The sequence below is a fragment of the Nipponia nippon genome, unplaced genomic scaffold, assembly GCF_047370975.1.
Source record: "Nipponia nippon isolate SJK-2023a ecotype South Korea unplaced genomic scaffold, ASM4737097v1 scaffold_2, whole genome shotgun sequence".
In the NCBI taxonomy this organism is placed as follows: Eukaryota; Metazoa; Chordata; class Aves; order Pelecaniformes; family Threskiornithidae; genus Nipponia; species Nipponia nippon.
In genome coordinates, this window is record NW_028262336.1 from 102,362,238 (window position 1) to 102,385,916 (window position 23,679).

Genomic DNA, 23,679 nt, shown 5'->3' on the forward strand with positions numbered 1-23,679 from the left:
GGGCGGGCGTCGGAGCGAGCGGCGGCGGGAAGATGGCGGCCGCTCCTCAGGCCGCCGCTAGAGGGCGCGGGGCGGGCGGGGATGGGGCCTGCTCCCCCGGCGGCTGCGGGCGGGGAGCGGCGGCTGCGGCCTGGTCTGCCGGCGGCAGCGAGGGGGAGGAAGGGGCTCCGCGCCCGCCATGGACAGGTTCGCGTGGACCAGCGGGTTGCTGGAGCTGGGGGAGACGCTGGTGGTCCAGCAGCGCGGCGTGCGCCTCTGCGACGGGGAGGAGAAGGTGAGGGGAGCGGCCCTGCGCGGGGCCTGGCGGCGCGGCGGGGGCCGCGGCCGCGGGGAGGGGGCGAGGAGGGAAGGGCACGGCCGTGGGCCCCAGCCAAAGGGGGCGGCAGGGGACGCGACTCTGGGTAGTATGGGACAAGGGGTGCGGGGGGGTGCGAAGGGGCCTGGGCTGCAGGAGGAGCATCGGCCAGAGGCCTGGGAGACGGGCGCGTTTTGCGCCGGGGTGTGGCGAGGGGTGCTTTGGGAGGAGATCCAGGCGTTGTGGGAGAAGGGCCTTGGACGGCGTGCGCCACGCGGAGGGCGGGCGGGCGTCCCCACAGGGCGCGGGTAGCCGGTGTCGCTGTCATGAAACTTGACGTCCACCGCTTGGGCTGTCACTGCCTGCGTCAGGGGCTGAGCACCCCCCGTGTTGCTGCGCACGGCGAGCGCTGCTCTTAGGCTGTGACGCCGGGTGCAGGGCATGCCAGGCAAGTCACGCTTGAGTCATCCTGGTAGCTGTACAGTGCTCTGCGGCTCTGGTCGCGAAGGGTGCTCCCTTCCCTCTGCGCTCAGCTGAGCCTACTCAGTTATTGTTTTGCATCACGGCTGGGCTAACTCCTGATCTCTCCTCATTTTTCCTCACCAGAGTAGGTGCGTACCCTCATACAAAGCTGTAAAAACGTGCCTCCGCTTTTACAAGTAGGAAGCAGTTTTACAAGTAGGAAGTAATTTGCTAACACAGGGTTTTCCAAATACCGATGGCTGTCTGATAAAGAACTTTTCAACAACAAAATGGATAGAAACAATACTTCTGTGTGGTAGGCCGGAAGATTTCAGACAGTGCATAGCATCTTCTTAGGTTGCTTTGCTTTTTTGCATAACATTTACTTTCTTTGTCAGCAAATAGTGTTCCAAAGCCAATAGCCCTGTGTAAAATATGATATTTAGGAATACTCGTATATCTTGCACAGCGTATGGAGGGAGGATCCTTCAGGATTTCCTGGGGGAAAGTTTATACAGTTGAAAAAGGAAGTTTGTGTATATCCATCTAATCTTATTATACTAATTTTCTCCATTGTTTCCTAAACTTCATTTATTGTGTTTTCTGAAAAAAGAAAGTGTTCTCAAAATATTGGCTGGTTGAATCTGATTGCCATGTTGTGGTAACGTGTAATGTTTCCAAGATCAGTAGTTATGCAACCTACTGGTTAAATTTGGGTTTGATCTGTTTTATTTTTCCCACTTAGGTGAAATTTGATAGTGGAGTATTACTGCTTAGCACACACAGACTAATCTGGAGGGATCAGAAGAATCATGTAAGTCCCACTTTTGTCTCTTATGTCATTCAATTGTAAATTCCATAATAAACAACAGGTAGCTTGCAATTAAAAGACTGCACACGGAGAGGAGATTCTTCTTTCCTTTGTGTGTATTTTGTTTTACAAATATTGTCCATTTTTTGGCTCACAGTGGAAACAAAATTATGTACAGGAATGTTCTTTCACCCAATTCTGCTTTAATAAAATAATCATGCAGAGATGAGGAGGGATGGGAATGAATCACATAAATTTTCCTTTTCTACAGCACAAAAATAGAGGAGAAAAGAGTCTGGCACTAAAAAACATTGGTTTGAGACTAAAGTTGAATGTGTCGGGCAAATCATAATGTAAACTCCTCTCCCATGCTCCTTGTCTAACAAGACCTTTTCTTCTTCATTGTTTTCAAGTCCAAGCTTCCCCGTCTTCTGCTCCCAGCATATAGTCCCAGATTGTGATTTGATAATAGGATGTGTTCGGTGGCAGTACTATTTTGTACGGGTCTTACCCTCCCAACTGCCTGTTCTTGTGCTGAACCATCCCTTCAATAAGCCAGAACATTTGTACCGCTATGGAGAGTTCACTCGGAGGTTAAGTGGCAGTGGCAGAACGACAGTGTAATATGGCTGCTGAAGGCTTTGTATCATCAAGCCACAGCCTGAGATTGCAGGCTAGAAATGGGTGAGAAAGGCTACAGACGCATACAAAGCTCTAAGCACAGACTGTGACAGCGTGCACCACTTTGCAGCTGCAATTGAAGGAGAAGTCCTCCTCAGAACCAGGTTGGATTATGCTTATTTTGGACACAATCTTTTAGAAATTTAGCCCTGGAAGCCAAAGTTTAGACAGAGCATGTGCAGATGACAACTCTTCAAAGGCGTATTATATTCCACTGGACTAGTTTTGTGCAAGGATAGCTGAAGCACCTCTCGCACCCGAAGGCCATTCCCTACCAAATATCGCATCCTTGCTCCAAAGCAGGGAGCTACTAAGAACATTCTAAAGGTAAGGTCACCAAGGATGTTCTTAATTTGGCAAAGCAATACATTTTTTCCTTAGAGTTTGTTTGCAGGAACAGCAGAACTATTTTTAGTACAAATTTTTCAAAATGTTTTGAGAGCTGGTCACCAGGGTGGGGTTACTGTTAAAGAAGTCAGGGGTTGATTGTCCAGATCATGAACTATTCTGTATAACTTAACTTTGGGGTTTTTTTTGGCACAGTCAGCGTGAGATAATTTAGTTGTGCTAAACTATCTGTGTAATTCATCTCTTATTTCTTCACCAGCATCTCTTCTTGACAGGTGGGCATGTACTGCAACATGCACCGCTTCTAATCTTCTCACCTGGACATTTTACTTGCTTGGAGTAACATTAAGTATTAAGGCTTCAGCAAGTCTAACAACTGTTCCTATCCCCATTCTCTCCTTCCCAACAAGAGGATGACATTCATCTCTTGTCCCTGTCTTCCCCTGCTCCTAGGCTACCAGATTCCTTGTATCAAGCTCATTGAATTTGCTTAATCAGCAAAGAAGAAACTTGGGGAATAAGAAAAATAGTTTTCTTTTAACAAATTATTTTAACTCAGCAAAGATTCTGACAAGCTCCAGGCTTGATTAAGGGAAGGGGCAGAAACATATGGCCAGGAGATGGGCAAAAATTACCCAGTTCTGATCTAATACAGACCAATTCTGTCTCAGCAGAGCCAGGTTATGTTTTTAATTTTAAATCTATAGTACACAAATAACTTTATTAGTGCAGTAAATGAAGCTGATTCTTTCTCAAGCTCTTAGGATTGAAACATGAGGAGCACAATGCCGTTTTATTTTCACGGTGAGTTGTTGGCTGAGCTCAGCTGTGGTATAACATCAGCCTTAGAAACCTTAGCTAGCTTACCTAGAATAAACTTGTAGAGAGAGTCCCCCTTTATTGTGTCAGCAAACTTTAGTAATAAATGGGGCACTTGTCATTAGGTTAACATAGCAAACCTTTTTACAAAAACAGACAGCTGTGTTTTATAGCTGCTGTTGTTACATACCATCTGCAGTTGAACAGTGTAGAAAATACAGTGGTTTCCAAAGGAAAAAAAACATGTAATTCTTTTGTTACATAGCTAGAGTTGTACAACGTTTTAAATCATAAAATCATGCATAATGTGATCATGAGATATTAGAAAAAAACATCCAAATAAACTCTCAGCATTTTTAACACATCTCTTTTTGTATCCCTTCCTCTTGCTTCTCTCACCAGGAAGGGGTGATTCTAAGTCCTTGTGCTTACAGTAAGTTCATAACTTTCTGTGAACTAAATGAATCAATCATTTTGACAGGGTACATACTATATATAGTTGGACTCTTTTGTCATTTTCAATTTTTTTTTTTTTTTTTTATTACAGAAGTATCATTTTGCCTATATTTAAAGTGTCCAGAGCTATGTGGGCGTTTTACAAACAGTAACCTGTTCTATGTAATGGCTGTAGAATCTGAACCCGTAGAAGAATCTAAATAGCTTGTATTAAGAGTTTTTAAAACAGGAAGTACAACCCATGTTTTTTCCCAATGAGAGGTTTACTCAGTCCGAGTTCCCGCATGTGTATTTCCCAAATCTCCAATTTAATGAGTAATCATTTCATGCAAAGAGGAACAATTTTGGTAGTAGGGTTTGAGAGGGCCCTGTAACAGTGTTCATTGTAACGTGGTGTGAGGCACACGCTTGTGGCAGATGGAAGAGTGGTTCAAAGAGGGAATGTAACCTGTGTTTCCTGTATTCTGGGTGACCGTGTCAATCACCAAGCTATTGTGTAGAAGACAACATTCATCAAAGGACACTCATCAAAACAAGACCAGGCGCCTAATTAGATGCTTTGAATGGCTCCCTTGAGCAATTTCTGTCTCAAATGCATATAGAAAGAGTTTAGCCTGCGTAGGTTAGTCTCCCACAGATGGATACAGTCTTGTTTCTTGCTCTGCTTTGTTTTGTCTAAAGCACAGTCCAATAAACGTGTGTTGAGATGCATCAACTGCTGGATTAAATCCTTGGGTCTGGGATAGATGGAGAAATTTCTATTCCGCTCAGAGGATAGTCTAGTTTTTTAGACCTTCAGTGCTTAAAAGACTGGTGCTTTTGGGTATTGTTTTAGCTCCCAAAGTAGCATCAGTGCAAAAATGTTAAGAATCTATGAGCATTGTGCACCTACAGGGATAAGCTGCAATAGCGTGGAACTTTTAGTGTTTAAATTTTGAACTTAGATACTAAAGATTTGTTAAATTCCCGAGTCCTTCTATGAATCTAGCTTGAGGTGTCTAAAGTCAACACGTGTACACTTAAGTTTGTTTTTTTGATTATCTAGAACTCAGTTTCAACTTTAAGGTTTCTATTTATATTTCTCTTTACTAGATTGTTTCTATTGTTACCATCATATTTCATATGGAGTGCCTCAGGCAGCACCTGTAGAAATCTGTACTGTTTGTGAAATGGAGAAGGAGAGCACTTGGCTTTGGAGAACGAATAGTCAGGATATGGCTTTAATTTCACTTGTGTTTGTATTGATTATTCCAGGAGTGCTGCATTGCTATACCTCTGTCTCAGATCGTCTTTATTGAAGAGCAAGCAGCTGGGATAGGAAAAAGGTACGGTGATACTCATTGTCTTTTTCAGATGGACAGTTTGTTCATGCATGTCGCGTGAGGTACCCAAGATTATTTATTAATTCATGGTAGGTTCCATTTGCAATCCAAGTTTCCCGATTGGTCCGACAAGGACCTGCTTTCCTCACTTGAGATCAAATGTGTAAGAGAGTCATGACAAAGCAGTGTTTGATGTGATTTGTTAAATAACTGTCTTGTAATCACTAAACAAGTATGTGTTCTAGCTTGCCATTTTTATTTGACTAGTCATAAATGACAACAGTGATTTTGCTGGATCTAAATTTGAAAGCTAATTTTCCTCCTTTGTGCCACAGAACCGGTTGGGGATAGAAAACTCTGCCAGATCCCATATTATATAACTTTTCATGGCCATATAATTGTTTTTGAGCATGGAAATGCTAGCAATGGTTAGAAGGAACTCAAGTGTTCCCACTCACTTGAGTAACTAACTCAGTATGGTATGTGTGTAAAGAAGTTTCACAACAAAAAGAGAAAATAATATTAACTGGAGAAATAGATATGTAGTTGACATCTGCTTGCAGCCTACAGTCAGATGGGTAAGGTAATATGCTGGTAAGGTAATACCCAGAAGAAATGAGGTAATTCACTAATGCTGGAGAAGTCAAGCAAATAAAGACCCATGAAAAAAAGTATCAATAAAATGAAATGGGAATGGCAGACTTGCAGTCATGCTGTGATACCAGTCTGTTATGTTCTTAAAATAATGCTATCTCAGGGTTTGTTTTGGTGGTAGGTGTCATTTTAGACTGTTATTTCCAAGCATGTTACCTTTGAATGTTGGTTTTGGACAAATTCACATACAGTGTTTGCAAGTGACATATACAAGTGGGATAGATTAAACATAATATTGAGAGCTTTTGTTTTCCTGTGACTAAGATAGGGTATTTTGGCAGTAGTTATTGCAAGTCAAAAGCCAAATCAAATGACTACTTGATGATTAGTTTTTATCTTAACTAAAAGATATTTCAGAAATTATTACATGAAATGTTAAAATATGTTATGTTTATTTCTTAAGAATTGATGGTAAGTACATTTTAAATTTGTGAGATGTTGCTGTTTTAGAGGTTATAGTAGTTTTTATGCAAAATCTACTATAATCTTGAGTCAAAATACTTAAATGTTGATGCACAAACGTAAAGCATTATTTGATGTACTTTAGCTCTTATGTGAGATAAAGTTAATAGAGGCTCTGATTAAATTGTTAACTTTCAAGAAATATTTTTTTTAGATATTATGGAAATCTGCCTCTTTTCTTTCCTTTAACTTCTTCTTAGTGCCAAAATAGTAGTTCATCTTCATCCTGCTTCTTCAAACAAAGAGCCTGGTCCATTCCAAAGCAGCAAGTATTCCTACATCAAACTTTCTTTCAAAGAACATGGGCAGATTGAGGTAAGTTTTGTACCGTGCAAGCCCAGCACATCAGATCTTTGGACATGCTTTTCTCCTCTTCCTGCGTTAGTGATAATTTTCCATGATCTTTCCATGTTTACTTTTGAGGTGGAGCTTTTTCAATACATCCTTTTTAAAGACAAACACTATGAGCCTTCAGGGTTCTATACTTTGGTTAAATAATGCAAATAGAGTTCCAAAAATGTCAAGAGGCATTATTAGGCTTTGTCCTTATTTTAATAGTTTTAATATAATCTTATACTGCCTTTTTTAATCTTTTAAATTGAACATGGAATTTTCCAAAATGACGTCTCTGAAATCTGTTAAATGTAAACAGAGTAAAAGATGTTTCTTCGTAGCTAACCCTCTGCTGAATAGGAATCAGCAACTTATTCCTAATCATCTCTCTAATTTTATTGCTGAACACTTTTTGTTGCCTCAGACCTTTGTTTCATTTTACGTTTTATAAATCTTTATTTTTTTTTACCTACACCAAATCTCAAAGGCTTTGAGCATTCTAAAAAAAAGGTAATATATTTTTAAAAGAAGGCTTATCCTGAAAAAACGAAGAAATTGCACTCTCTAAAGAAATTTCACGGTATAAGATCCTCATTTGAAGAGACTGAGAACTTTAACTTTGAACAACGAAAAAAGCCATACCTGTTCATTGCAGAAAATCAGATTTTCAACTTGAATTAGTTATAAAAGCCTTACAAATGCATGTGCTTGATCAGACTCACTTTCATTTCTTTGTGAGCAGTTTTCAGCTTAGGATGAGTGTAGATTTATGCCTAGTTATAATTGTATAGGTGTTTTGCCTAATCGTAACCTTATTTATTTTAATGTTAATGTTCATGTCTGAAAATCAAACTTACTATGCTTACTGGTTACCTAGCGTATCAGTTATACTCCAGATCTTTTCTTTATGACTTCAGAATGCTTTCCTGTGAACTCTGAACAACCATAAGAATGGAACAAATTTTCTTTCTGGATTTTGGTCAGTGGGATGCACTTACTGTTAACTAATTAACTAATGCCACCTTCTGGTACTAGCAATAAACAAATAAGTGTAATTGATCTGTGTGTTTGTCTTTATATTGTTGAATTAACAGATCATTAGTAATTGGATTGTTCAACTTGCCTTCCTTTTAAAAGCATGCCTTTGAGCAAACGTCGACATTTTTAACTTTAGCATGTTTTGGAACATTTTGAATATCTGAAAAAAATAATTTACAATAGAAGTACTCACGCTAGTTTAAGTAGTAACTACATTTTTGAAGACTGGACATTAAGAATTTCCAGGTAATGAATGTTGTACTGTGGATGTGTAGGTGTTACCATGCTTTGTCTTACAGTGACGTTTATTTCATCTACCACCAGGATACTAAAAATACCCAGAGGTACTCTGCACAGTTTATGAAACGTCTGTTGTCACTCTTTACTGTTTGCAGTTCTATAGACGATTATCAGAAGAAATCACACAAAGGAGATGGGAGAACATGCCTACTGGTCAGACCATTCAAGTTAACAAGGATCCACGGGTATGTGCAGAGCTTCTGGGCAGAATCTATATGTAATCTCTTGTTTCTACTTCTTGCTGCCCCCGTATACTGCATCTGGCATGCCTCCCTAACCAAAACCATGGGCATGTGGGAATTCAGCTTTACTTTGCCTATTTCTTCATGGGCGTAAATTAGTTTCTCCTTCGTAGTTTTCACCTGATACAGATCACTGTGGCATCTCTTCCTTGAGTGTGTTTAGACTTGGATAGTTGATAATGAGCTCCATTTTTTTAATGTAGTCAGACACACACGTATATGATTATGCAAATATTATATACATTTGCATATAATTTTATTCAGCATGAGAGATCTAATGAAGCTGAAAGGTTTTTGGTCTTAATTGTGATTTCTGTTTTATTTTTTGTGGCTGGAAGTCAAATATATAACATGTAACTTTTACATAACTCTTTGGAACCTCTATATGTTTGATTTAAATGTATATTCTAAATAGACAGTTGTTATGGAGAGTCTCTGTCATATGTTAGATTGCCTTCTTTGCATACTTCTAGGTTATAAACTCTGATAAACATGTAGATGTTGTTTCTGTATATGAATATGTTGAATGTATGAATATATTGAATGTATGAATATGTTGAACATATAGTACTACATGAATGAAATAGGATGATTTAAAGATTGTTCAACATCAAATCACATATGTCCTACTTTGTAAATGTAGTACCTGTAAACAAAGATAGTTGCATTTGGACTAATGGGGAAGCCTGTACCCTGCGTCAAGAATCACTTAATGAAAATGCCTTACCTCCTATTGTTATTCTTAAGTCATAGCAAATCAGTAACACCAGTGCTAAGCTTTGCAGTCAGAGATTTGAGGGCTGGCACCACTGCCACTTCGGTACCAGCCTTTCTAAAACACATTTGGCATCAAATGAAAGGTTCCCCATCACCTCCATTCTGCTACTTCTCAGCAAGGTCAGTTAGACTGCACTTAGCATTGTGTTTCTGTGGCTGTGTTTCTTCAGGCTAGATTTCTTGAGGTAATGATGTTTAGATACACTCACGCATTTCCACAACTCTTGTATAGATGTTCACATGGACTTGGGAGGCTTTAATTGAGATAAGCTGGAATGCTTAGTCTGGATCAGGCTATTAAGCATCTTCATATCAACAGCTTCAATATAATAATCTTATAATCTGTCTACTACAGCAAATTCATACGTGCTTTACACTTATTGTTTATTTTTTTAACACTGGTTTAAAAAATAATTTCAAGAAATATGTGAAATATTGTATGCATGATATCAGTTCTTTGGGAGAACGTTTCCTGTCTTCTAATGTAAAGTTTTTCACAGTGAGGCGGATGAGAAAACTGAGCATTTCCTATTTTGATTCCTTTCATTATTTTCTTTTGCAGGCAGGAAGAATAAGGGCTGTAGGAATTGTAGGGATCGAGAGGAAATTAGAGGAAAAAAGAAAAGAGACAGACAAAAACATTTCCGAGGTAAATACTACTGAAGTTTCAAGGTCAACCACCTGTCTGAGCCATTTACATTCATTCACACTTTCTTTTAGGGGCAGCTGAGACTATTTATTGCTTTTGTTGAGAAGTCTGAATTCATTAAGAGTATATAATTTACAGTTATTTACTTTGTTGAACTGGCTTTTCAATATATGTAAAGGTACTTCATTTAAACAGTTCCTTTCAAGAAGACTGTTCTTTGAAACTAACATTGTGTATTTATGAAATTAATTTTGGTAGAATTAGAAATCTGAGTTCAGTGACTTTTCATCAGGGGAAGCAGAACACAAAGGCATCTGCAGAAAGAGACTATTACAAGTTTGGGAGTTTTTTCGTTTTTTTTACAGCTAATTTTGGTTTCAATTGAAAATTTAATATATGCTAAGAAGAATACACTGATCTAAGTGTCTGCACATAACTGTGGTGAAGTTAGGTTTCGTCTTACAAATATTCAGTTTTTAAATGTTAGATTTAGGCTTTAATTACAGTAAAGTGTTCTGCAGTCTAGGCATTGGCAGGATGTTACAAGTATCTTTGTGAAATACCTGGGCTAGATGGAGACCATCCTTTTCCCCAGAAACAGCACAATAGTTGAATTCCAGATATTAATACTGATGGAAACAGAGGCAACTAATTTCTTCATGTATACCTGGGAGCAATATCCTCAGAAATAATCTGGTTCTGTCTTGGTAGCAGAGATTAATACAGAAGTACTCATAAACTACATGCAGCAGATTCTTTCTTGTGGCAAAGCATTATGGGATTCAGTGTGCAACAATAAAAAAGGTGTTGACTGCTCTGATACATAAGAAAATCGTAGTACCTTTGCAGGCTGCGTGCTGTTGCAGATACTGGTAGCATTGAACTTTTTCCTTTCTGTTTATGAGGAACGTAATGAATGAAGTTCTGTGTGTAGTTCAAAAGGTATTGTGGTTACATGCGTGTGTGTATAGTTCAAAAGGTATTGTCTGGTTATTTTTTCCTTTAGTAGCTTTGTCAGAGAGTAAAAGAAATCCATTTATACGTGTTGTATGAACGGAGGAAAACCATGACTTGTAAAATCCTGCCTTCCTCCAGCTTTAAATGTTGTAAATGACTTAATTTAAAAAATGGTGCCCTGGCTTCCAGGAAAAGGCTTCCTGCATCTGCTGTTCACTGCTGATAAGAATCCAGTTCTTTAGCCTTTTGTTTATCTGAGGAAGTTCCTGTTAGGTGTGTGCACATTCCCCTTTGTTTCCAGGCCTGCCCTCGGTGAGTCAGGCAGAGGGGGAGTTAGACACAGCATGCTGTTTATTTAGCTAAATCAAGGGTTCTTTTGATGAATGATGTTTTCATGCAGGTTATAGAGATTAGAAATAAGCTGGGAAAAGCCATGTCAGAAAACTTTTTGTTGATATCATATACAAGTACAGTAGAAGGACTTTGATTTACACTAGAGACTGGGAAATCTATTGTAAATTATTGAATTTGGCAGATTAGGGAGTAAGAAGAAATATTCCAAAGAGAAGCTTTTGTTCTGATAGTGGTAGATTATTGTTATGCGGTGGTATATTTTCTTTTCTCCCCTTGGACCGAGCTTTGTCCCACTTAATTTTGGATACCTAACTTAGGTGCCAAGCGTTAAGAGGCTAGGCTTCTCCAGTCAGTGGAGAAACTGGCACCATTAGGAGGGATTCAGATGAAAAGCAAACCCTGCCCCTTCCTGGAGGCATCTCTTTCTCTTCTTTGCATGTTGAATCTCAGACCAATAAGCTTCTAAGTAAGGCGCCTAAATGTAGATGGGAACAATTGGGTCTTCCTGCACAAATTCTGCTAAAATGTGTTTTTCTAGGGGGGGATTAGTCAGAATAAGCTAGGAATCACATAGAAAGAATTGCTAGAAGCTGTGGGCAAGATGTATCTCTGGTCATTTGACATACTCTAACTGAACAACCTTCTTGACTTGTGGCTGGAGGGGCTGCGTGCTGCTGTCAGGCAAGCATTAGCTGAAAAGGTTCAGCAATTTTTCTCACACCGGATGTTCAAAAGAGGTTGTTTGAAAAGGTTGACCACCTGAGCATGTTGTCATGTATTTGAGAGAAGTGGGTGAGAAGGCTGAATGTGTGTTGCTGAGGATGGGAGAAATGAGAGTTGCTTTTTAATATAGTTGCTAACTCTTTTTTTTTTTTTTTACATTAATTTTTTAATGCTAGTTAGTTATCAGACTAGAACTTTTGAATTTCAGTATACTTTCAGCTTTTTTTAACGTATGTTTTACTTAAGCCTAAAAATGCCCTTTGTGGGTTGTTGTAGAATTGTTGTATTTGAGAACGTAGCAGTTTACTAAGCTTAATAGACTTGATATAATTGTGGTCCTATGATGCATGTCCAGTTTATTACATATTTTTTTGTGGAAACAAAATAAAAGGTTTCTTAGACTAGAAAAAAAACCCTGTTTTGTACAAATAATTTTTTCCCTTGCTCTAGCAGGTATTTTGGTTTTTAGGTCCAACAACTGGAGTTTTCAGAGGATGCTTTTTATCTCGTTTTTATCTTAATTTGTTTAAATCTGATCATTTGTCTCATGGACCTTATTTCATTCTTTTTTTTAACTGTTTTTTGTTTATTATGGTAGCACCACTGTTCCTATGTATGCAATACTTAAATGAAGAGATGTTGCCGCACATTTTCAGAGGTTTTGTCTCTTCAGTTAAGCATACATGTGAAAGCATATACCCTCTTCCTTGCTCATTTGAAATGACTGTTTCTTACTAACTTGGTAACATCTACTGTTTAAAGTAAAATTTTCTTGTCAGGAGGGGTACTTCTGTAGCTTTAGAGCTGGCTTGCTGCTGGCCAGAAACAATAGATCTCTTTGAGAGAGGGTTAACTGTTGGAAGAAAACCTACCATCACCAACAAGGAACCTTCCCTCAGCTTTTAGGAGAGCATGATAAACTTGGACAGTTTAATCTTTTCTGGGCCTCAGTATCTCATTGTTCCTTCCTATCACATGGACTTCATAAATCATATCGAACTAGTGTTCACATACTAGAAAAGTGTGTGATTGATTCTTTTCTTCATTCTTTGTTGTTTATAGATTGTATAATTGAGATTTTAAGACCTAATATAGAACAGATATATCAGCCAATTATATATATTATCTCACATTGTAACATACTCATCTAAAGCGACAGCAGCTCTTAGGAATAGCTTGGATAGGTGGGCAAAGGCAGCTCACTGTATCCAGGAAGCTGAATGCTGTAATTATACTGATCTGCAGTGTCTGCTTTTCATTTCAGGCTTTTGAGGATCTTAGCAAACTAATGGAGAAGGTATGGCATGTGTCACTTACCCAAGTAAGCTTGCTTTTCTCTGTTGAGCTGAAAGTTGACTTATCCATGTGTATTTCTTGATAGGCTAAGGAAATGGTGGAGTTATCCAAGTCAATAGCTAATAAGATAAAAGAAAAACAAGGTGACATCACTGAGGATGAGGTAAATGAATTTTGTGTTTAAAGTCAACGGAAATGTTCCTATGCAAAGCAAAAAGCTATCTGTTTAATACATGTAACGTTAATAAAGAACACTTCATGGTTGGGGTTTTTTGTGTTTTAATTCTACATAAAATAAAAGCGACTTTCTTGTTCAGTGATGGCTTTCCTTTTGACCCTTTCTTAAAAGCAAAGATTTTACTGCCTTTGTGTAAATTTTTGTATTTTGGACCTCTGCTGATTAAAAATAAATTGTATTAAGTCTTGCCTTCTCTTTGCTAGTAATTGACCTTATTGGTAGTAAACTGAATGGATTTATTCACCAAAACTGTCTTATAGTAATAACATCAAAGACTTTTAAAAACCAGAATCATTCATTAGCTGATGTACTTCTAAATTTATTTATTTACGTGTTTGTTTAGACTATTAGGTTCAAGTCCTATCTACTGAGTATGGGTATAGCTAATCCAGTTACCAGGGAAACATATGGATCTGGTACACATTACCACATGCAACTGGCGAAGCAACTAGCTGGAATGCTGCAGACACCATTAGAGGTAAAGTACCTGATTTTGCACCATCATTTTCCGTGTGTTGCTGAATTTTGATGTAAATGTGTTTTGGCTGTAATACTGTGCCTCTTTTTAAAGTCTCAGATTTTGCAGCACCACCTCATATTCAGTGTTTATGGAAGGAATATATATCCTTTTTCTGAATAAGAAAGTTTAAATATAAGTAAGAATCTTTCTTTTGAGTAATGGCATCTCAACTTCTAATTTCCGAAATATCAGTGATATTTAGAAAATCATACTAGCAGTCTTTTTCTATTTGAAAAGCCCTGTATTCATCCCTTGCTGCAGAATGTTACTTCTTTAAAGAGCAAAACAACACTGACTTTGAAAATATAAGAAGTCAGTCTTTAAACTGCTTAAAAACTACATATTTTGCAAATATAGCACAAAGTTGTTACATGGATTACGCCGCCTTACTAATATCTCGTATTTTAATTTATCTGAAGCTATTACAGAATTCAGGATTCTCACCAAAAAGTTAGATTTCACGTTGCAACTTATAAGGCTATGTGTCTGCTAAAAAGCATACGTATTACAGTATTTTTGTGAAAGCTATGTGCTACCTACTATAATCAGAATGGAAAATGAGTGTGTCTGAAAGCAAAAAGCAAAAATGGTAAACTGATTGATAGATGTAATATACTGAAATTCCTTGTTCCTGTGATTTATTCTCTGCTTTAAAATCAAAATAATGCACAGTCTTTGGATTTAGTGTCAGTGTTTTGCATTTTAAAATTATTAGAGAAAGATAGAATAACATCTTACCTCTCATGCTAAAAATACATGGTATTGCCTGGGTAGTTTTTTTCATTAAGGCCCATCATTTACCTCTGTTTTACCTGTTTAATAGTCAAATGCAAGTTGAGACACTGTGTTTACTAGATTAATGCTATTTCTCTTACCAGTCTTGTGCTTAACACAGGAGCGAGGAGGGATCATGTCGCTTACAGAAGTGTACTGCCTGGTAAATCGCGCACGAGGATTAGAGGTGAGAAATTGGTTTTATTAAATATTTTATAAAATGTACTTCAGTGATAAGGTAATTAAAGAAAAAGGGTAAAAATGTTCCCTACCAATTGCTCGCTCCACCTGTCTAGCAGCATGAAGTGATCAGCCCTTTATTAAAATTAGGGTTTTTTACCTTTTTCCTTTCTGCTTCTTCCATGTAATGCTTATGTATCCTCTATAAGTTGTCATAACATATGCTGCTTTTTATAATACCATATAAAAGGGAAAATCCATCCTTATCTGGAAAGAAAACTGAAAGGACAGAGAACACTAAAGAATGGTGAATGTTTTGGTTTGTTTTGTTTTTTTCTTTTTTTTTTTTTACAAAATACATCAATTCTTTCTGTAAGCAGGGCAAGAAGGATTATTATAGAACACATAGTAAGGGAACAGAAAGGAGCATAGAAGTCAAGAAAATAGACTGGACAATAGAAGGGAAGAAAATTAACAATATTGCATAGCCTGGTGTGTTTTATAGCTGTAGTTTTTAGAACTGTTTTGATGTTATGCTGTATACTTGAAATGCAAGCTGTGAATAAATATGTTTTACTGGTTTAATAGTTGCTGTCACCAGAAGATTTAGTAAATGCTTGTAAGATGCTGGAGTCACTGAAATTACCACTAAGGTAAGAGCTGTACAGCTGTATTTATAAAACATAGCAGTTGTAAATCAGACCGTGGTGCTTGGATGACTTAATATTTTACCTGCAGTAGATTTTTTTGGTTTTTTAAACAAAGTTGTCCTTTGCTTAAAGGATGCTGCTGTCTGCACCAACATCCATTCTACATTAAAATATTTAATTTTTTAACCATGGTTCACTTTGCTAGGAAGACAATATTCTTTTCACTTCCAATACAGTTTTTTCAGACTGGGGAAAAGTGTTTAACTAAGCCCAGACATATGCCCTGCTCTTTTCAGATTTTGAAGATGCTTTTAATGTTAAGTTCATTTTACAGAGTTTTTTTTCCCCCTTGTGTAATGTGGTTATAGGTGTGGAGGTGTGGATGCATTAGAAATGTGACCATAGGTGATGTGCACAGGTTTTTAGTTACTTTGACTCTCTCTCTTGATTTTAGGCTTCGGATATTTGACAGTGGTGTGATGGTGATTGAACTCCAGTCTCATAACGAAGAGGAAATGGTAGCTTCTGCTTTAGAGACAGTAAGTGTACTTCATTTCCTTCAGTGTTCTGACCGTGCTGGGGAAATTTAAACGCATTAGGTATAAAAACTTGAGGCACAGGATTTCCTTTTGAGGTTTTGAAATACAAAATATTCCACTTCCAAATCTTCTAACAGTAATACTTAAATAGGACTTCTCATCTTCAAAGTGCTGTGCAGGCAATAATCTTAGTCATTGCTTTCTCCTTAAAGAATAAATCGTTTTTCCATTTCTTTTCAAACTTCGTTAACCTTCAACCTTCCTCCCAATCTTTTGCGCTGTAGGATGAAATTCATGGCATGTATTAAGCACTTAATTTAACAGAAGTGGACTTCAGACACTGTACACGACGTGCTTGAAGGCAGTGAAAGTAGCTCTTAAATGTTGATATAGGCAGTTGTTTGGTTTGGGTTTATTTCATAAAATAGCACATTGTATGTGTAACATCTTGTACTGAGTTTGCTGCTGTGAAGAGCACTCGGAGAGTAGTGCGTGTAGAATTAAGCTAGCTTCATCAAGAAAAAAAACAGTATAAATTGCTCAGTGTGGTAAACCTTCATGGTCCTGCTACCTCTGGACTCTTTTAAAGTCCTGATATCCAATTATTTGATGCGTTTTCCTGTGTCTGTTTCAGTGGGATGTAACTTTTTGTTTTTCATAAAGTTGAGTAAAGGCTGATTCAGTGTATCCGAAGTTGAACATCAGAGTCAAAGAGGACTTTGACTTGGGCAGTCAAGAAAACGTAGAGCTACCACAGACACCTTCTCATTTGATACATGAGGTAGCCTCTTCAGTGCATTTTGCATGATTGTTACCGTATAGCTTTGTCTCATCAAAAAGATTTTTAGATAAGAGAAATGTATATAGCTGTCTAGAAGATTCCATCCTAAATTTTCAAAACTAAAATGCTTAAATCTTTCAGTATGTGTTAATACTGTCAGTTTATTTTCTTACATTTACAGAAAAATACCTAGTCCATTTCAGTTTTTTTCTGATTATTTTTGGTTTCTAATTAATTTGTTGCCGTCAGTAAGAGTGCTTATCTCTTTGAAAGGAAAGGAGAAACCTTTTCTTGATAACAAATGAGGTCAACTGCAAAAAGCAACAGATGGTGGATTTATTACTGAAGTGCCTTTTTTCTTTTATTTTCATAATATGAGACTTTGACTCCATAGAAAAATGTAAGGGAGGGGCTTTGATTGAGGAAGGCTAGCCCATAAGGGAAAGGGAAGATGAGATCAGACTTGTGGCCAAAAGCACCCTGTACTTAATATATAACGTACAGTAACATGAAACTTCTAAGAAGAAGTGAAAGGAAGTCACAGGGTTTCAGACAGGAGAGAGATGTGGTTTTGAATGGCTGGTGAAGACAGGAAATTGACATGGAAGTCAAAGGAACCCAAAGTCATCCTTGATGAGAGTCGTGGTTTGGGAAGGAAAGATAATTCATCACCCATATGTATATTAGGTTGTATAGCTGACTTCCATTACTCAGATTTGGTCACTTAGCTTCATAAAATCTCAAGTTAGGACTAACTTAATCTGAGTTTCTGTGAAAAGACTACTGCTGAGCATGATGCAGAATAGAACCCTCCCCACCCAGTTATGTGGGAAGCAGGAAATGGCAACTACATCTGGATTTACAAGTTTGCTTGAATCTGAAGCAATGGAGAAATGGAAGAATTATTAGCTTGTAGGGTAATAAAACATGTTTATCTGGGAAATTCAATGCAGTAATAAGTCTGGACTTCATATCGAATATTTTAAGCACCCACATGTCCAACCTGTGTGAGAAGGTGTCATTTTAGTATGTATTAACTAGCATGGTTGAGACAATGGGATCAAAGTTTTGAGTCCCAAGACTGAACCTATCTTTTCTGTCAACTGAATGTGATGGTGGCTTTTACTGATCCCTCTAGTATGCCATAATATAGGGTGGAGTACTAAGGTTTGGGGATTTTTCTATAGGCAATAGGGATATTTTAAATCCCATTAAACTCAAATTCTCATCTTCCGTCTGAGATGACTTAAATTTCTAAATCGATGACCTGCCCTGAACAGGTCTTTTATTTCCTCACTTAGGCTTCACTGTTTGCAGAATCACTTAGTATAGTTGGGCTGTGTAAATACGGATTGTGACAGTATACTGCTCTCCGAGCTATTCTAATTTTTCCACTCATTTTGTCCCAAGGCATCTTTTAAAAAAATGTGAAGGAAAGGGTACCATGTGATTTTTTTTTTTTTTTAACAGATTTAACTTTTTTCTACGTTCCTTTTTTATACTTGGCAATTTTCCCAAGACACAGAAGAGGTATTCTTAAGGGGAAATACTCATAATTATTTGTCCTTTTTTTAAACGCAAACAAACTAGTTGTCTTCACAAGGGATTTGCTACCAATTTATCCCTTCACAAGGTTAGACCAGATTCAGTAGCTGACAGAACTTCATTGCGCTTTTAATGCCATAGTTTGTTTATTTTTGTGTTTGTTTTTTGACAGGTATCTGAAAAGGGTTCTCTGACAGCTGACGAGTTTGCTAAGCTGGTGGGGATGTCTGTTCTCTTAGCCAAAGAAAGGTAAGTAATAAATGCGGTGTTTAATACCTTTGTTATCGTGTTGTCCTCAAGTAATACAGCATGTCTTCTTTTGCTTTCTCTAGGCTGCTTCTTGCTGAAAAGATGGGCCATCTTTGCAGAGATGATTCAGTGGAAGGCTTGAGATTCTACCCAAATTTATTTCTGACACAAAGCTAATGTAGTTTCTGTACAATTTGTTACGTAACAGTTGAACAAGAAAGCAGAGGGCAGAACCCTTCCAACAACTGACTTTAAAATTTTTATTTTGTTAGTCAGCTGCGACAGTGATGAACATTGCAACGCGTTACAGTTCTCAGGTATTTCAAGCGCTGAATCCTCGTACGCGGAACTGAAAGGAAATAGGAATCATTAAGTCAGAAGCATGTTAATTGTCTCAAGCCGGCTAGCTCATGTTTCAAGTTTTATTTGATGTACTCTGTAGTTTCTCATTTCAAGAGAAGTCAGATGAAGATTCCACACAAGTGAAAGTGGAGAGAATATCCCTGTAGTCTGCCGTAAGGGTCGGCACCCAGAAGACACGTTACTGCATACTCTAATTTCAGTTTGTTTATGTCTAGAGCAACAAAGCAGACAGATGTATCCGTAGCGATAAGAAAAGTGACTTCGGTGTGTACTGAGGTAGAAGGAACAAACCAGTGTAGAATAACGCCTTCTCCCTGAAGTGATGAACAGTTTTCTAAGAGAGGATCTTGGGGTTCTTGTACTTTGAGACAGAAAGAACCTGCTGCAGGAGAGATTAACATGTTATGTGAATCTAGAAAACACGGTGTTTATTTTGTCATGTCTTATGCTAATATCTCAGATAGAAGCATTGTTAGCACAGACTTCCTCCCTTCTCTCTCCCTGCCATCTTCCTTCCTGTCTCATTATGTTGCACTTTGGGTGCCCTTTCTCTGTCCTCGCTGTACGTAGCAGACTGTAGTAGCCTCCTGTCACTCTACCAGACTCTGTGCTTTAATGTGCTTGTTTTTTATCTTGTACTTCTAATGAAAGATCATTTGTTTCATCAGTCTATCACCTCTTTTGGAGAGACGGTTCATTTGCTTATATCTCACGCGAAGATTAATATGCTTTCAATATTGGAGGGAGGAAGAAGACTATCACCCTCTGTTTAATAGTCACAAGGTATCATATTGTTTGGTATTCCTCACCCTGTGTTCACACTGAATGCAATTTGATAGTCTCAGTTTTTGTAACTCCAGTGGAGTTGTTACATTACTTGAACATCTGTTGTCATGGTAATAACAATAAGTGGATGTTTACGATCCACATCACTTAAATTTTTGGCGTTTTGAAATGACCAGTTTTAATAAATAACAACATTCAGTCAAGGTATGGGCAAGGACAACATATAGGTAACTGCATTGTGGTTGTAATGCCCAAATCGACATTACAAAAAAGGAGAAAAAGGCTTTTAAGAGCCGGAAAATATTTTCAGAAGTATTTCAGTGTTACCAGAGCTTAGACGAGGGTTAAGAGCCTGCCAGTAAGGAGTTCAGTGCAGAGATCCCTACAGTGATGATGCTTCTGGTTTGTAGGATGCTCATTTAGATTCGGGGAATTGTGTCCTCTTATCTTTGTCATGAGCAAACTCTTATGCAGTGCTTTCTTCCGGGCAGTTTTCCTCTGTTTCATGAAGGTGCTAAAGCTCATATGTTTGACACAGCTGAAGGAACCGGTTCCACACAGTTCTTGCTGTGTTAACCATCTAGTATCATCTCTTCAGGAGCCTTATGGCTTTGCTGCTTCTCTTCATCCTTCCCACAACCCACAGAAGAGATCTATGCGAGGTACGCCAAGCATCACGCGTCTAAGGAGGGACTGAAAAGTGAGAAATTCAGAAGTAAAAAGCTGTTTTGTGCAACTGTTTCTTTTGCCCGATACCCAAACCTGTCAAGGGAGACCAGTGGTTTGTGGGCTGAACCTCTCCCCACAAGGGGGCATGTCTTCTGCAGAAAGAACAAAATCAGAAAGGCAATGCCAAGTGTAAACTCCCAGCCTTCGTTGCTCCAACCCTGAGCATTTCATTATCTTATTTAAGCAATAACAATACGGCCTGTTTAGAATGATGGTACCTTCTCGAGCTTTTCTTTCCCAAGATTTTTCCTTGACTTTTTTTTTCTACAGGGAAGAAATCTATAGGGTAAATTGTATAGCTGGTTTAGAATTTAAATATTCACATGAGAAAATGACTACTAGAAAGTAATAAAAGATTTTCTTAAATAGACTCTTCTGTCAGTTTTTTTGTTCCTGAATGTTCTGGGCAGCTTTAAAATCTTTGAGCATCAAAATCTTGTGGTTCTGTGAGGCAGGTTTTTAAAGTACTTCATATTTTTGCTGTCTCATTTTGTAGCTAAAAGGGTACGAGATAGTTTTGATTTAAAATTGAAAGGCGGAGTGAAATGTAATTAGAATACCCTGGTTCTGTTGCCGAGTAGCCTGTGACCCATCCTAGCCAGAATCGCAAAACTATCGATGCCTACACAAGCACCAGTTTCACGAGGGAACCAGTCTGAGTCCGAGCCAAGCATATATCCTGTGCTAGCGTTGGAAAGGCGTTCGACACGTTCCAATGTGTTTTCCCAGCGGAAAGATGACAGAAATCATGTGTCCGATACCATACTGAGAGCCAGCTGTTGGGTGAGCAAATGGAGTGACGTGTTTGTCATGGGTGTGTGGTATCGTGGTAGTACATCACACTGTCCTAAACTGTTGTTGCCCGGTCGTGTTTTCATTGGTGCTACCAGCAAAAAATCTATTGACCATCGAAGCAGGATTATAGGAGAGAGGAAAATACAGGAGTTGCCATTCTCACAGATCATTCTAGTTTAATACAGAAGGTGGCTATACGAACCTTTCATGTTTTGATTATTCCTAGAATATTTGTATCATGATCATGAACGTTATCTCATTTTGCCAGGGCTGCCCAATTATACAGTCCTTTGAACAGAGGTTTGTAACAGAGGTCTGTTCAAAAAGCGCTTGTTTTTTTATGGAGCAGTCTTAAATGATGATTATGTTTTTCATTTGAAAACACAGGCCTTTTTATACCTCGGACAGGAAAAGAACACTGCTCAAGGAATCTGTACATCTTTTCCATTTCTCCTTTGCCTTTGTTTTCAGGGAAATTATATTCCGCCTATGGAAACACGGATCTAATATGAACCATATTTCGGAAGTGCAAACGTTGTTTTTTTTCTCTGAAAGATACGTATGTATGTATGTGTATTTGGAGGTCTTCAGAAGTGTATCTTTAATAATCACTACTGGCTGCATATTGATTAGCTAAACTCTTCGACGCTCAGTTCTTCTAACAGGACTTTTACAGTTTGTCCAAAGGGCCAGACTGTCCTTCTTGTAAAATTAGTGGCAGTATTGTCACCGAATTCATGAGGACAGTAGCGGGAGACAGCGGGAGCCTGCTCCCGACAGCAGAAGTTCCTGCTTCCTCAAGCCTGGGAGGCTCTCATTTGCAACCGGACAGTTCTTTCAAAATACACACTGAAAAGGCAGGAATGGCTGACTCAAAATTACTTGTGGATTTGATATGAAATTGTCATTTTCTTTGGGAGGAACCCCCTCTCTCATGTTTGGTGGTTGGTTTTTTTTTCTGAGCTAGATTGACAAATCTGACAATTACGTTGCTTCTCCCATTCTAGCAGTTCCCATTCCATCCTAATTCTCGGTGCTTCACGCATTCATGTGAAATGCAAGACTGTCTAGTTCCAGGTCATCTTCTGCTGGAAAGACTTCAACTACCATTTTGGTCTCCCAAGAATGAGCTGCAAGTACTGACGCTAAGAGGATATTTTGGGCATGTCTGTTGGCAACATTCGTCTTTTTTTAAAGGAAGTACTTCAGTGCTCTTTGGAGCAGAGGCCCAAGAGCCATACCTCCCAGGTAGCTGTCCTGGCCAACAGGCTTGAGAGTCGTTTTTCTTTAGAATGGTTACAAAATTAAAGTATTATTCAAATATTAAAAAAACACCAAACCACAAAAACTTCAGGAGTGAGTGAGAAACCCCAGTTTCAGAAAACCCCGTAGCCACCTAGTTAGCACACACTCATGAGAGGGAGACCTGATGGAAACCACCCTGCTTCATATCCCTGCTCCAAACCAAAGACCAGGTAGGATCTTGGGTCTCCCGCTTTCCCACTGAACTGTGAACGCCGTGACTTCAGATTCCCACTGATGACAGAGCGCATTGAACCCTGCTGTGCCGTGCTGACGGCAATGCTGGACAGCGAGTTCAAGGTCAAAGCGGCTGGTACTGCTGGAATAGTCGCAGCACTTCTGTGAATCTAGTCCCACTCTCAGCATAAGGCTCAGACTATTTACACATTTTGCATTGTTTTCTTCAAAGTATTTTATGTACTTGGAGGGTTTCACTTAGCTGATGATGAATTATCATCAAAATGATCTCAGGGCGTAAAGGAGGGGACTGATATAATCTAAATGCTGTTTCACTGTATTTTTGAAGTCAACAGTCAAAACAAATCGGTGCTCCTGTGTCCCTTGCTTCATACATGCAGAACACTCCCAGAAACTCAAAGACAGGACTTGTTATTTTATTTTAACCAAAAAAATTGCAGGAGGATACATGCTGTGTGAAGTACTCGCTTTTTGCAAAGAACAATAAAGGCAGGACAGTTGCACAGAATAAATCTGTGTCTGTTGCTGGTATGACGTTTGTACTGTGGCTATTTAATGATTCACTTCATGTAGGTAGAGTTCTTTTCAAATGTTGCCTAAATATAACAGCATTTGACATTGTATATGAGAAATGTGTGTTCTTTCAGCCAGACTCAGCAGTTGCATGTGTGTGGCACGATTCCCCCGAGTTTCACTTCACATCAGATGGAGAATTTGAGGTGTGTCCTTAAATTGCAAAGATACACTGGTTTGATCCACCCATCAAACGAGAATGGCAAAACTCCCACCAACTTCAAACCCAACCTTTGTTACAATTATCAAACGTTGATTAGTTAACAGCTCTGAAAATGGGTGTATTGAGTATGGCTGAGCTCTGACCGCAAGAAGGAAGAGCTTAAAAGACGTTCTGGAATAAGATCACAAAATGTTTTGGTCTCTTGAGTAGAAATACCAAGCTAGGCACAACTGTTGCAAAGTGACTGTTTCTGATCTTTCTGCATTCCTATTGTTTTTTCCAGTGTTTTGGGAAAGCCCGAGATAAGGATATTTT

The 23,679-nt window shown here is 38.6% G+C and overlaps 2 protein-coding genes across 6 annotated transcripts in view; both read left to right on the forward strand.

Moving 5' to 3' along the window:
- The first annotated feature begins 62 nt into the window (after positions 1-62).
- Positions 63-23,140, forward strand: VPS36 (vacuolar protein sorting 36 homolog). 5 transcript variants are annotated; one of them, XR_015704539.1, is made up of 15 exons: positions 63-274; positions 1,503-1,571; positions 5,127-5,197; positions 6,511-6,625; positions 8,077-8,166; positions 9,563-9,649; positions 12,948-12,980; positions 13,065-13,142; positions 13,561-13,695; positions 14,633-14,698; positions 15,280-15,344; positions 15,796-15,880; positions 18,379-18,455; positions 18,539-19,601; positions 20,096-23,140. XR_015704539.1 is itself a non-coding variant. In XM_009463129.2 (14 exons), the coding sequence occupies exons 1-14, from the start codon at positions 179-181 to the stop codon at positions 18,630-18,632; spliced, it is 1,161 nt and encodes a 386-aa protein (XP_009461404.2). In that variant the 5' UTR covers positions 63-178; the 3' UTR covers positions 18,633-23,140. The 5 variants fall into 5 exon arrangements, 3 of the variants coding, with proteins under 3 accessions (XP_009461404.2, XP_087612395.1, XP_087612394.1); XR_015704540.1 differs by lacking the exon at positions 20,096-23,140 and adding an exon at positions 16,515-16,661 and having other exon boundaries at positions 18,539-18,588; XM_009463129.2 differs by having other exon boundaries at positions 18,539-23,140.
- THSD1 (thrombospondin type 1 domain containing 1) overlaps positions 18,640-23,679 on the forward strand; it is a 42,318-nt gene continuing 37,278 nt past the window's right edge. Inside the window, exon 1 of the mRNA XM_087756265.1 lies at positions 18,640-18,772. The gene's annotated coding sequence lies outside the window, so the exon portion shown is untranslated. The remainder of the gene's footprint in view (positions 18,773-23,679) is intronic.

What these genes read in the sequence shown, in the direction of transcription:
- VPS36 (XM_009463129.2), top strand. Translation starts at nt 179, where the DNA reads ATGGACAGGTTCGCGTGGACCAGCGGGTTGCTGGAGCTGGGGGAGACG. An exon ending in CAGACAAAAACATTTCCGAG is followed by an intron (nt 9,650 to 12,947) that starts GTAAATACTACT and finishes TTTTCATTTCAG; the next exon opens with GCTTTTGAGGATCTTAGCAA. An exon ending in TGCTGCAGACACCATTAGAG is followed by an intron (nt 13,696 to 14,632) that starts GTAAAGTACCTG and finishes TGCTTAACACAG; the next exon opens with GAGCGAGGAGGGATCATGTC.